Genomic DNA, 14358 nt, shown 5'->3' with positions numbered 1-14358 from the left:
GCAGATTTAGACTGGACATTAGGAAGAACTTCTTCACAGTTAGAGTGGCCAAGGTCTGGAATGGGCTCCCAAGTCTTTCCTGCCTATGCAGGGGGTCGGACTCAATGATCTATTGAGGTCCCTTCCGACCCTAACATCTATGAATCTATGAATCAATGCCAGAACTCAGGTTAATTGCAGTTGTGAAGAAGAGTTCACCTGCAATGTTCAGATTCTGAATAAACCTTCAGTGCTGAATATAGAGTACAAGTTTGCTTCACATTTTTGGCCTACTTTGTTTAAATGTGTTGCTTCTGATTCTCCTCATCCACTGGTATAAATCAGAAGTAACTTAAATGAAGCTAGTTTAGTGTAGAACAAGTATGAGAAAATAGTCAGATTCTTTATTATCACTATAGCTTCAAACAGGCTGTTTAGAGCTTGGCTATATACAAGGCCAAGAAAATTATAGGACTTTCAAGCCACTTCAAGTACTAATGCCATGAAGCAGATTTTTGATTGCCTGAATTTTAAAGTATGGCGCACACTGGAATGTTTAATTCAAACAGCCCTTTTATATGGACTTGCTAGTAGGTTGCTGAAGCAAGGAGGAATCTCGCACAGAATCAGCCAGCTGGTTACATGGTTTAATAATGTGTTTCTGTTAATTCTGCAGCCTAGAACCTGTAACGCATGTGCTAGTTAAACCAAATGGGGAAATGGTTCACTTGAGAAACCCTGGTTGATCAAGACAAAAATCCCAGGCCACTAGCTTCTTAATCCTCACCTCAGATTTCATACTCTGCCCCAGCTGGGGAACTGGAAATGTTGCTAAATATTACACTGTGTTACACAGCAAGAAGGAAGATAATAAAGATGTTAAGGAGGAGAAGAAAGAAGAAAAGAAGGAGGAAAAGAAAGATGACAAAAAAGACGATAAGAAAAAAGAAGAGTGAGTATGAATAGTGTGTAGTGATAAACTACCCCCCTCCCCGCCACTGCAGAACACCAGCCTCAGAAAGAAAGCGGATATCTGATTAACTGAACTAGCTGTTTAAGCACTCGTCTTTCTTACCAGGTTCTTTCAGTACAGCTATCTTCTTTGCAGGTCTGTGCAGGCTTGGTCATAGCAGGATTCAGGGCAGAAGAATCAAGGATCTTTCTTAGGCAAAACCTCAGATCATTATATGTGGGCAAATATAGACCAGTTCAATGTCTGGAGTTTTTCAGTATTTACACTGGGATGAGCAGGATCAACCATATTCACCTCACCATAGCTGTGACATGAAGCACACGGTGTAGTGCATTTGGTCCTCAAAGTTGAGTAAAGAGATGATTGCTCCCAGTTGAATAGTTTATAAAACCTGCATCCATTAATTAGAGTTTACTTCAATTCAATGCCTTGTAAAAAAGAATGACACCAAGCACCATGAGGTCCTGGTCTATACTAGGAGGACTCTGGCACTAAATAACATCAATGGTAAATAACAGCAAGAGGTGTAAAGAAATGAGTGTCACGAGTGAACACTATGTGTAAGAGTTGTATGGTAATTAGTGCCTAACAAATTTGTGTAAAGCATGTGGTAGGTGCTATTTAGATGTAGCATCTCTAGTAAAAACTCTGCTTTTAGATGGATTCTGCCTAATCCTGGGAAATATTCTTTTTTCTTATTCAAAGCTTTATGTGATTTGAAAGTGTTTCTTCTGGAGGAATGCAAAACTCTAGAACTCTTGGTTCAGAGATGATACCTGTTATTAGACCAACTACAAAATCACAAAAAAAATAAATCTTTTTCTGTAAGCTTTCAGGCACATGCATCCTTCCTCAGGCTCAGGGAAAATTAAAGATGGTAAAAAGTCCCCATAAGTAGGAAATAAACTTCATTTTTCGCAGGAAACTGAAGGTGGACATCTGTTCCTCTGGGTTCCTCTGTGCTGGAGGATGCTCTTTCAGCCTCAAGCAGTGCGTGATGGGGCCTTTTTCATAAACAGTCTGAAACAAAAAAGTAAAGAAGAATGGGAGTAATTTATTTGAAACAATTGTTTTTGTAAATAGAAGGCCATAGCTCTTTGACAACAATTTTGTTGTGGCTCTTATAAGACATGGATAAACCCACTGCTGGCAGATCTCAATTTTAAGTGGGAAGCTTCTACTATGACTATGTGTAATTGAAGTTTTACCATTATTTCACCTCTTCATGTACATACAGATATGTTTGTGAACCTAAAGTTGCAGGGTCACATGCCTGTACATAATCATTTCCAAGCATACATATTTTCACTTAAGTGCATTATAACTTTCCAGCCAATCCTACTCCTTTTTCTCACATCCTTTTTTCTTACTCTAAGAATAGCTGCAGTAAAATTAATAGAGCTATTCAGAGTGCAGGCAGACATTGCCTTTTTACAGTGGCACAAGTTGTGAGCAAACAGACATGCCTGCCCCTTGTTGTGCTCCATTTCCTCAAATAAGTTTGCGTGACCAAACAGTTTTGATGCCTTAAGGGGAAGGACATCTGTTTGCTTATTTGCTTATTGTACACCCTGGAAATTCCCGCACAGGGGATTGCTAAGGCATGCATTTCATGCTGCTATGCCCTGACCCGACAGGGGGTTTCCAGGGTGTGAGTTTCATTACTTTGTCACTGATTTCAGTCAACATAGGATCAAGATCTTGGTCTTTAACTAGAATAAGTTATACTGTCATACAATAAGTTATACTAAAGAAATACTGTCCAAAATGTTACCATAGTATCATGAGTGTGCTGGTGACAGATGGTGGGAGACAAGCTGATGGAAAAACAGTTCAGGATCTCACAGAGAATTGGAAAACTCCTTTTCTTTTATGGGCATCTTATTCATATACTTATAATCAGGGATCCTGGTTTTCTCTGATTTTAAAAAATCCCCAATTTTCAGTGAAAAAAATAACCCCAAATCCACATTTTTCTGTGATTTAAATGAAACACCACTAGTGTGTGTGTGTGTGTGTGTGTGTGTGTATTAGGCCTGTGCGAGTCGGCAGCGATCCAATCTGGCTTCGGATCTGGCCGCTTCAGATGGCTGCGATCTGATCCAGAGCTCCGGACCAGGTTTCCGCCTCTATCCGGCCGAAGTGGCTCCGAAGCTTCGGAGCCACCTTGGAGATCCGGCCACAGGGTATAATGGGGAATCAATGAAATATCTATAACTTAGTTGTTTTTTGTCCGATTTGGATGAAATTTGCAGGGGTTGTAGCCTCTGCTGAGAGCATGAAACTGCCAAGTTTCAAGAAGATCAGTGCAGCAGTTTGGGGGGAACTGTACCCTAAATTCTTGAAAGCCAAATTCATGTCATGGCTGTGTGTTACACCACAGAGGGGGTCAAAACAGCAGGGCTGGTAGTTCTTACTGAGGCCACAAAGCCTGCCAAGTTTCAAGGAGATTGGTGCAGGGATTTGGGGGGAACTGCACCTCAAGCTGTGGACAAGCAAAACTCGTGCCATGGGTGACACTGAGTGTGTTAAGGCGCAGCAGGGTGACAGCTGCAGGGATGGTGGCCCCTGCTGTGGCCATGATGCCTGCCAGCTGTGGAGGAGATTGGTGTAGGGAGGGTCCTGGGGCCCTGCACCCCTAGCTGCTGACGGACAAAACTCATGCCAAGACTGTGTCTGTCTTGGGGCAGTTGACTGTCTGTACTGAGTCTTTCCTCTTCTTAGCCTGGTTTTGTAGGTGCTAATTGATGCTTGTTAAGTCGTTATGTAGTAGCTAGGTCCTGTGTATTGAGCTGGTCCCTGAGCAATCATGACTGATTGATCCGTAACTGGTAACACAGCAGCTTAGCAGCCAGGCCTGCAGCAGTGTCTCCCCTCCCCTCCCCCAGACAGACACAGTCAGTCCCACAAGCACCCATGGCATGAGTTTTGCTTGTCCACAGCTTGAGGTGCAGTTCCCCCCAAATCCCTGCACCAATCTCCTTGAAACTTGGCAGGCTTTGTGGCCTCAGTAAGAGCTACCACCTCTGGAGTTTTCACCCTGCTATGTTGTAATGCCTAGACGTGACATGAGTTTTGCTTTCAAGAATTTGGGGTGCCATTCCCCCTAAATCGCTGCACCAATCTTCTTGAAACTTGGCAGACTTTATTCTCTCTGCAGAATCTACCACTCCTGAAAATTTCATCCAAATTGGACAAAAAACAACAAACTTATAGATATTTTATTGTTTCCCCATTCTATCCTACGGCCGGATCTCCGAGGCAGCTCCGAAGCAGGTGCAAACCGCTCCGGGAAGCCGAACGAGGCCAGCGCTTTGACCCGGACGTGCTGCTTCGGACCCCAAAATGTCTGAAGTTTCTCTGGCTCTGAAGCTCTGTCCAAACCCTCGCACGGCCCTAATATATATGTATGTGTGTATATATATGTATGTATGTCTGTGTGTATATATATGTATGTATGTATGTATGTTTGTGTGTGTGCGAATATGTATATATATTAGTGCTGTTTCATTTTATTCATGAAAAAAAGTGGATTTGGGGTTACTTTTTTTAACTGAAAATTGGGGATTTTTTTAAAATTGGAGAAAACCAGGATCCTTGCTTATAATAAAGCAGTTGGGCATGAACTGATAATGTTGTCATAGTGAAAATAGGAGATGTAAGTACTTAACCAAGACTCCCTGAGAAAATCCGCCCTGGAAAAAGAAACATAGCTTCCTGACAGGGTGGACTGTAAGGAGCCTTTGACTTTTTCATTCTGTTTCAAGGGCTGATTTATTTAAAGCAATCTGACTTAGAGGAAGTTTTAATTGGTTTTGGTCAGCTTGAACCCATGATAGTTTGACATCTTTCTAGACATTTCTACTGCCTTTTGATTTCCACAAAACTTAGCCAAACAGGTACAAGCTGCAGTTGCTCTACTGCCTAACATCCAGGATGGCATTTCCTGTGGTACTGTACCAAAGTCAAAAGTGAATTGGGGATTACTAGTGAGATGTCTGGCCTGAGAGATCAAAGAGGTGATCTTGTTAAAGTGTTAATATTTTTCAGTGTGAATCACTTTATTTTTATGTTTCAGGAAGAAGAAAGAAATTCTTGTGATTGATCCTTCAAGCAACCTGTACTATAGGTGGCTGAGCGTAATTGCTGCACCAGTATTTTATAACTGGTATATACTAGTGTGCAGGTATGGGTTCATATGAAATAATTATTTTAGGTTTCAAAAATGGAATTTAAAGTGTATGATTTGGTTTCCCAACTTTGGGGTCCTTCTACCTTCCTGTGAAGTCTCGTCGGTGGCTCAGCATAGGGCCCTTTGTTTACATTTCAGCTATCTACTCATAAAGTGGCCTGTTGTTTTTTGTATCTCTGAATCTTTGACACACAGCAAACACGTTCAGCGCTGGGCCTGCAACGGCCTTTGTGTGCCATCTACTGGCTACAGTGCAGTGATGACACTAAACAGAAGTATCATTGTAGGCACTGTTACCACTGTTGGATAAACTTTTTTTCCTGACTATCAGTAGTCATTATAAATGTCAGTATGGTGTAGGCACATTTGAGGTGGCAGGAAAGAACTGAGAGTGGGCACAGAGATGTCATTCAACATTTAAATGAGGAATTTCTACAGGGCTACAGGGCTTTTCCTCCAAGGACCAGAAGATATTATTGGAGTGTCTGGATTTTTATTTTTACATGTGAAATGAGCAATTAGCATTAATGTCAAGTAAGAGCTAACCATGCTGCTTCGCCTGTGGCATGGGGAGACAGTGGGGATGGTTTGCCCTGGGCCTCTCAGAGGCAAGCCTTCTCTCTTGAATCTCAGTTAATTTTTGCCCACACATCCTTGTAGTTATCCACCCGTGACTGTGAGCTTGAGGATCTGTCCTGTGAAAACGGAGGCAGAGTAAAATGAGGGGAGGGGGCACAAGGGAAGAAAATAGCATGTATGTGTATGAATGCAGTTGTGAAATTTGCCATGGTATATCAACTTTAGCTTCCGAAAGAACCTATTTAAAATTATTCCTTTTAAATTCACAGAAAAGATGCTAGTGTGTATTCATTGCTCAAAATATGCTCACTAACAGCAATAGGTGCTGGCTGCTTAATCTGGAAGCTCTTCTTTTCTCTGTGGGTATACACATGTATCAGTTGCATTGTATCAAATTGTACGCATTGTACAGTTTTACAATATACTGTAACAGCTGATCCCAAACAGCATCTCTCTCTTTCCCCTTTTAAAGCAGTTAATTGAAGCCTTAAGCACAGCTTTATATGAATTAAAGCATTTGTTTTAGAGAGTGCTTTGTCAGTCTCAAACAGCATGTGATGAGGCCTGTGCCTTTCACAACATGTTAAAGGTCTTTGAAACGAGAAAGGAAAGAGAAGAGAGGGAGTGATTTATCTGAGACATCAGCTTACCCAAAGGGAATTAAATCTTTTATGCCTTTGTGTTTGTTTAGAGCCTGTTTTGATGAACTACAAATGGACCATATTAAGTTATGGCTGCTCTTAGACTACTGCTCTGATATGGTATATGTTTTTGACACGCTCATCAGATTCAGGACAGGTAAGTTCTCGTGTGCTCTTACATTGTTTTCAAAGATAGCATGTATCTGTAAACACAGGAATGTGGGAACTGCCCCACTGAACCTCAACAATGATTCATCCAGTTTAGTATCCTGTCTGCAACAGAATCCAGAATTGAGGAAAGTGCAAGAAACCTGGCATATAGCTATGGAATAGTATGCATTTACAAAAAGTTTTCTGACCCCCCCATCAGTTAAAGATTTGCTTATAAACCCTGATGTATCAGGACTTATATAATAGCTTCCAAATGTTAATTCCTTCACCCCCTCTGAAACCTAGATTTTGTACAATACTCAGCATTTCCCAGTTCTCTGTCATTAGCACAATCCCACTTAGGCCATTAGCTGGCTCTCCCCACTGTCAGATCTCTCCTGAAATCACACTTGTCCTGGGACTCTTCCTGCCACACATACAGCTTACACAGGAGAGTGGAATTAGAGGTAAGACTAAGGGCTGGTGAGCCCTTTGTTTTTAGATCACCCTGTGCCCTGCAGACCAGGGTTCACTACCACTTGCTAGGACTCCATTGGGGCAGATTCTGTGCCCCCTTCCTAAAATTTAGTCCACACTGGTGCCATGACATACAGTGATATGACTCCAGATACACACCAGTGTCCAGGGTACAATTGGCATTAGAAAGCCTTTGCAATGTACCTGAGGCCCTGTGTAATCCAGAGTGCATAGTGACACACTGAAATAAACTGATTGGAATAGCAAAGGCCATTCGTTTTCTCACAAGAATCAGGGTAAAGTGAGAATTTGCCAATAACCCTTAGTCAGCACTAAGGTAGGAATGTATCTGGGCTGACCAATGTGATTCAGTAGACTAATTCATCCATCCCAGGGTACTTTTAGGCATCAAAGTAAGACATGGCATTTATGTCCTGGACATCTACACAGAACCCCTCAGATGTTGGCACAGAGAATACTGAATAAAACCAGGATGTCTTGATTAGTCCTGTTTCTCTGTACTTCATGATCAAGGATTGTTTTTTTTTTAATTCCTTCAAGGACCCAAAGGAATTTGGGGTGGGTTTCACCCCTGGTTCTACTTTAATCTAGTTCAGGGTGGTCAAAATATGGCCCACAGGCCAGATCCATGGGATTTTGTCTGGCTTGCAGCAGGTCCCTTGATCATGGCCAGCCCATGCCAGGTATGACCAACTAGATTGGGATGGGCAATTATTTGGACCCAGGGGTCACATAGAGAGTTTTGCTGAGCTGTCATGGGCCAGGTCAGCACGCCCCCTCCCCGCACAACAGCTCACCAAAACTCCCAGTGTGGGATGGGGCCACCAACCATTGTACAGGACAAAGGAGAGCATATCCTAGGGAAACCATGGTCAGGAGCCTTCCCCTACATGTTTCCCAGTGGCACTTTCCTCTACTGCTAGCTTGGTAAAAATCTGATGTCCAGGATTTTTCTTCCTTGTGGCAAATGAGGAGGCCTTGCTGTGGTAGTCTTGAAGTGATGTTGTAACTATGGTAGTCTAGGAAATATGGAAGAAGCAAGAGTTTTTGTGGATGATTTCTTTTATTTGATCAACTGCATGGTTGGGATAGATTTAGACGAGCTTTCAGGTATCACCCTGGGAGAGAAGCAAACACGGCAGAGCTAAACAGCAGATGGAACAAGGGCTTGTGCAAGACTCTATATGTACGTAAATCAAGATATAAGAAAAATTATCAGGTAGCTAACAGACAAGAGAGATGTAGAGAGGCCTTGTTGCCCCCCAGCCTATGGCAGAGTTATTTACTCTGCTGCAACACATGTGCAGACACTGATGAGATTGGCTGGGGCACAAGGTGCTTCAGTGTGGGGCGGCTGTCTGCCAGCTAGCCCTGCACTAGAGCACCCTTGTGCCCTAGCCACCCACTTCACAGCACGTTGAGCCAGGTGAGAGCACGTCGGCCCTCACAGCCCCTGCCAGCTAGGGCGCTCCAACCTGGCTCAGTGTGCTGCAGTCCTGGGTGTATGTGTAAATGCACCAATGTGCACCAGAGTTTATTTGTTCACATTAATTGCACATATGCGTGTGCCCAGGGTGAAGTTAAATGTTACACTTAGTCCGTATTAGATCTGAGAAATGTTAAGTAGTGTTAAAGTTGGAGTGTGGTGTGTGCAGTCGCAGGATATGGGTTAATACTGTTTCTTGCCTGCATAGCTTTGACTTGCAGGGGCATGGCTAGGAGTCAAGGCAACTGGTGAAGGGGCTGGGGGAGACTGGGAATGGTGCATCCTGTGATGCTGGAAGACTGCAAATTGATAGTTTTATCTCCATGGAACAGACTGAAGTTACCATGACATGAGCTAGGTAGCATAGCCCAGAGTTAACCCTCATCTGAAGTGATGTAACTTTGAGACAGTTAGAGGGGACTTAGAACATGCTAACGAGCTTTAATGTGTGGATGCTCATGTTTTAAATGCCCCTAGTACAATCTAAATGTAAAGTGTAACTTCACCCTAGCAAAGTGGCTGATATGCTTTACTTGGTCTCTTTCAAATGACATGCTGCAGGATGTTGTTCACGTGGGCAGGGTTTTCTGAGTCCTTAACTGACTCCAAAATCCCTTAAGGCTGATGCCCATAATGGAGCTCAAAGGGAGGGGGAGCCAGTGGATATCTGTCACAAACAGATGTAGGGGGATAACTTCTCTGTATTTAGCATCCTGTCCACACAACCTTTTTTAATTTGAACTTCAACTCTTCTTGAAGTGTTCCACCAAACCACATAGATTTTTTTCAACAGAGCCTAGAGCTGGTTCACCAGTTGGAGCATACATTAGTCCCTTCATCCGTAAGAACTCTAGACAGTTGGCCAGTTTGACAAAACACCTGGATTGGGAAAACACCTGTGACTTCAGAGGCAATGGCGTAAAAGGAAAGCCTCAAATTCTGGATCCATGACCAGCGCTCTTTTTACAGCTGACATATAAAACTATTCTCATCCTCTCAAAGGGTGTTGAAAGGGAGGGTGGGAAAATCAACAGTGCCGTCCTTGCTTTTTGGGGCAATCCTTGGAAATCAGGGAAGGACAGGGAGGCAGAGGCCTGATATCTCCTTAAAAAAACAGGAATTAGGAGTTTGAGCTTTTCCTAGGTGCCCAGCTCTTTGCATAATATGTGTGAGCCATAGAAACCCCTGCCAACCAAATGTAAGTGCCATGTGCTGGTGTCAGTTTAAGGGTCTCTCTCTCTCCCCTTTTTTTAGCTGTTAAAGTGGCAATTTTGATGATTCTACTTCCCTTGTGGTGTGGGTGCGTGAGTCCATCCATAGACTAAATATTTGCAATAAGCCTGTTTTAAACTTTCTGTGGAGCAGGAATCAAAGGAGGATGCCCTGCAGCATCTCCATTTCCACCACCCCCAGCTCTACCCCTGCCTGGTCTGCATCTAAGTTATAAAAATGTAGCTGCCCAAAACCCCATTTTAGATGGAGAAGGATGGGGGGGGGGGGAGTGAGTGGGTCTCTCTCCTACAGTTAGTTGCATGGCTAAGAGCTAACGCAGGGAGCAGTAGGCCTAGGTTCTAGGCCTTTTGACCCAGGGGGGCTCTAAACCTGTCCCTCTCTGACTTCCTAGCCCACTGCTTCAGTTAGCATACCACAAGTTAGGCATATCCAGACCCCTCTCTAGTACTCCTTTGCAAAGCAAGAGAGGGAGATCTTTGGAGCCAAGAGGACAAAGACAAGCTAGAAGGTGTGCAGCTCAGAGAAGTGACTGCTGCTTTAGAAAGGTGAGGGCCCTGGGTTCTAGTTTCTCAGCTGGGTGGAAATTTCCTCACTGTCTGGCTCCTTGCTCATTTTATACGATGGAGGGGCAGCGTCTCAGCTGCAAGACTAAACCCTAACAACTTTGGTGCTATGATAAGGGAGGGTCCCCTTTCTCCTTCCTCTGGCTTTCTTTTGGCTTTATATGCATGTCACCACCTGTGTGTCCAGCTAGTGTGTAGCCCTGCTGAGCATGCTAGGTCTGTGTGCACATGCTTATACAACCACAGCATGAAGGCAGGGCCAAAAAACACCCAGGTGTGAGACCAGGAAATTGCCATTTAGGCACACAAGTGCTTTCTCCTCCCTTTATATAGCCTAGCCTAATGTGGGTAGAGTGTAGGGTAGTTCCTTGGCTATGTGCATGCAAGGCTGTAGCCTAGAACAGAGGCATAACAACCAGGGTCTGCACCCTGGGCTGGCAGCAGCAGTGTTTGCTCTTCTTGAGCCCCCTCTAAGCAACTGCCTGGAGCTGGAGCCCTGATCACCCACCTCTCATTGCACTACTGGTCTAGACAGCATCCCTTAAAGGAGCAGGGCATTCCTTCTCATCACTATAAATGTTGAGGCCTCTGTCTAAATCCTACTAATATCTTGGCAACAGCGACTGATGCTGACTTGTGGCCTTACATTCTGCAAGCTATTGACGTAGTATGAAATGGAAAGACAGCACCAGTTTGACGTCAAGATTGCTGTGACTGCCTTTGTTCAGAATTTCTGTCCTTCAGCAGACTGGCATGGCAATTTCAATATTATTTTGTGTGGCATTAGCTATTGTAAGCCAAGCAAACGACATCAGTGACCACAGTCGCAAGAGGGAGGTGGGAGGTGGAGTGTGGGGGGAACTGCCATTGCCTTGGGAACCATTACATTGCTAGTTAGCCTCATTATCATTTAAGCTTACACTGATTTGTTACCCGTGGTACTTTCTGTAATTATCCAAGGTCTTAAAGATTTAGATTCATTTTGGCTCTACAACAGAAAGAGAGAAAAGATACTCATAAAACTTACCTTCTGTAGCTGAAACCTCTGCCAGAAGGGGAATGAAAGTAGACACACTTTAACAATAGGGGAAAAGGTGGGAGGTCATTGGCAGTGCACAGGTGATAGAAATGCAGTCTTAGACTTTCTGTAGGGCTATCCTGATTGCAACTGGATGGCTGTTAAAATGCTGACGCGACAGTCCTGGGTTGGGGCTGCGGAAAAGCCATTGTGATTTACTTGGCTGCTTTGCCGCAGGCATCTGCTGATGTTGCTGTGATGCAGTGGAACGTGGCAGTGTTCTCTTAGTAAGTGCTGACATTTGGAAAGGCCGCTCTCAGAGCACAGGGGGAACTTACATTACGAAGTGCTGGAATGGTTGCTTAAAAGTGCAGTACCAAGGCAAGGCTGAGCTTGAGGACTGAACATGAGGCTGAGCGCCAAGAACTGCTGAATTCTAATTTTGTCTCCACCACTGACAGGCTGTGGAGTCTTGAGGAAGCCTGTCTCCCTTAATTCAGCAGTCTGTACGATGAGGAAAATAATGCCTAACCACTCACCCCTGGCAGACACTGGGATTATTAGTCAGTCAACTCCTGTACAATCCTCTGAATATACACAATGTGCTATAAGCACTGAATACTGGTGCAAAAACGTTGATGTCTAGCAGACTGAAACTGATTTTCTCACCCTTAACGTGCCATTAAGCAGTGAAATGTGATTTTAATCTTTCAAACAAAGCCTCATGTTCAGAATGCAAAAGATACTGATGATAACAACCACAGAATATTTCCTTCTAGTTCAGGCAGCAGAACTGTGGCTTTTGAATGCAAGGAGTGCCAATTCACTGCTGTTGACTAAAACCCTAACAAACAGGTTTTGCTTCTGCCTTGAAGGGACTGTATAAATGCTTCCATTTGCACTTCTAATATATAGTACTCTAGCTCACCAGCCTTGCTTTTAGCCACCTGCCTAAAGAATGACCTTGCGGTTGGTACCCCAGGACTTCCATAGTCTGCTCTTCTGGGGTCTTCTGCCAACCTGCAGACTGGCAGCCTGGGATTTTCATTCTCCTGGGCCAGATGGCTCTATAGCTGAAGGAGCCAGCTGATATGGAAGTCAGACAGCCCTGGAAATCTTAGCCTCTACCAAGAGATATGAACCGACTGCCCAGAGGAGTTTTCCATCTATTGACTCCTCTGTGAAATCCTATAAAATATGAACTTTCAGTTCTACCCAGGAGAACTTTTACAATCTTTTCTCCAATGCCTGATGAAGGGTGTTTGTGCCTGAAAGCTTGCAATTGAAGAATTTTTTTTGCAAAAATCTTGTTGGGCTAATAAAAGATATCATCTCTACTATGAGTCCTGATTGCCTTTTCCTTTAGACCAATACGGCTACAACCTGGATACTAGGGCTGTGCGGAACGGCACCATTCTGTTTCAACTTGCCTTTCAAGGTTTCAACAGAACGGCGTTTCATTTTGAATTTCATTTCGATTCAAAACCACTGTTCCATTTTGTGTTGTCGAAATAGTGACACTGTTTCGACATTGTGCCCATAGGCTATAGTGGGGAAGCTTGAAACAGCCTCTCTCATCTTGCAGGCAGATTAGGGGCCCGCAACCCCAGGGGGGCTGCGGGGGCTGTGCCAGCCCTCCTGTGGTTGCGGGCTGCTGATCTGCCTGCCAGATGAGGGAGGGAAGCTGGGTACTGCCGCCTGGGACTGGTAACCTGGAGAAAGAAACTGAACCTGATCACTCAGCTCCCCTCCCCAGCGCTGCAACCGGGGTGGGGAAGGGAACTCAGACCAGCTGAGCTGAGTTCCCCTCCCCAGCACTAGGATTGGGCTGGGGAAGGGAACTGAGCTCATCTGGGCTGAGTTCCCTTCCCCAGCCTGATTGATCAGAGCGCAGGGGAGGGGAACTGAACGATCAGGTTCAGTTCCCTTCCCCAGCCGGATCACAGCACTGGGGAGGGGAACTGAGCCTGGGCTCAGTTCCCTTCTCCTGCACTGTGATGGGGGTCCTGCAGCTTGGCTGCAGGAGGCGGGGGAGCGCAGCCCTGGTTCTCCCCTGTCTCCCACCACCTGGTTCCTGGCTGCTTTGAAACTTGAAATATTTTGAAAGTTTTGAAATGCTTCGACTGGCCTCATTTTGTTTCCAGGCTGTTTCAAAGCCTTTGGTTTCATTTCAATATCGCTGTTCTGAGCTCGAAATGAGTCAAAACAATGTTGAAACGAAACAGCCAGCGAAATTTTGCACAGCCCTACTGGATACCTATCTCTTGGTAGAGCTTTCAGAGTCTAACATCCCAACTCTGTAGCTCAAGCTGATGTTCTCAGGGCTTCTGGACTCCCTGTCAGGGATCTTCATAGTTTCATAGTTGGTAGGGTCGGAAGGGACCTAAGTAGATCGTCCAGTCTGACCCCCTGCCATGGGCAGGGAAGAGTGCTGGGGTCAAATGAGGGTTCCAGACTCCTTTTGAAGACCCCCAGGGTAGGAGCCAGCATCACTTCCCTTGGAAGTTGGTTCCAGATCCTAGCCACCCTGTGTAAAAGTAGTGCCTTCTGATACCTAACCTGAATCTACTCTTAGTCAATTTATGGCTGTTATTCCTTGTTACTCCCAGTAGTGGTTGGGGGAACAGGGACTCTCCCATAGCCTGCTGGTCTCCCTTGGCCAGTTTGTAGACTGCCACCCGATCCCCTCTCAGCCTTCTCTTGTGGAGGCTGAACAGGTTCAGGTCCCGTAGCCTCTGCTCATAGGGCCTGCCTTGCTGGCCACTGATGATGTGAGTGGCCCTCCTCTGAACCCTCTCCATGTTGTCCACATCCTTCCTGAAGCGCGGCACCCAGAACTGGATGCAGCACTCCAACTGTGGCCTGACCAGTGCTGCATAGAGGGGGAGGATCGCCTCCTTGGACCTGCTTGTGATGCATCTGTGGGTGCATGACAAGGTGCGGTTAGCCTTCCTGACTGCTTCCCTACATTGGCGGTCCATGTTCATTTTGGAATCAATAGCGACTCCAAGATCCTTTTCTGCCTCTGTGCTGATGAGAAGGGAGT

General features: G+C 44.9%; 1 protein-coding gene across 1 annotated transcript in view; it reads left to right on the top strand.

The window, feature by feature from the left end:
* The window catches only part of CNGA3 (cyclic nucleotide gated channel alpha 3), a 42025-nt gene that overhangs the window by 20041 nt on the left and 7626 nt on the right, over positions 1-14358 (top strand). The window contains exons 5-7 of the mRNA XM_006017072.3: positions 836-931; positions 5031-5138; positions 6415-6521. Coding sequence (XP_006017134.1) covers positions 836-931; positions 5031-5138; positions 6415-6521 — 311 coding nt within the window. The remainder of the gene's footprint in view (positions 1-835; positions 932-5030; positions 5139-6414; positions 6522-14358) is intronic.

The sequence above is a fragment of the Alligator sinensis genome, unplaced genomic scaffold (genome assembly GCF_000455745.1).
Source record: "Alligator sinensis unplaced genomic scaffold, ASM45574v1 scaffold144_2, whole genome shotgun sequence".
Classification (NCBI taxonomy): Eukaryota; Metazoa; Chordata; order Crocodylia; family Alligatoridae; genus Alligator; species Alligator sinensis.
Note: the sequence above shows the minus strand (reverse complement) of the source record. Positions and strands in the feature narration are given on the sequence as shown.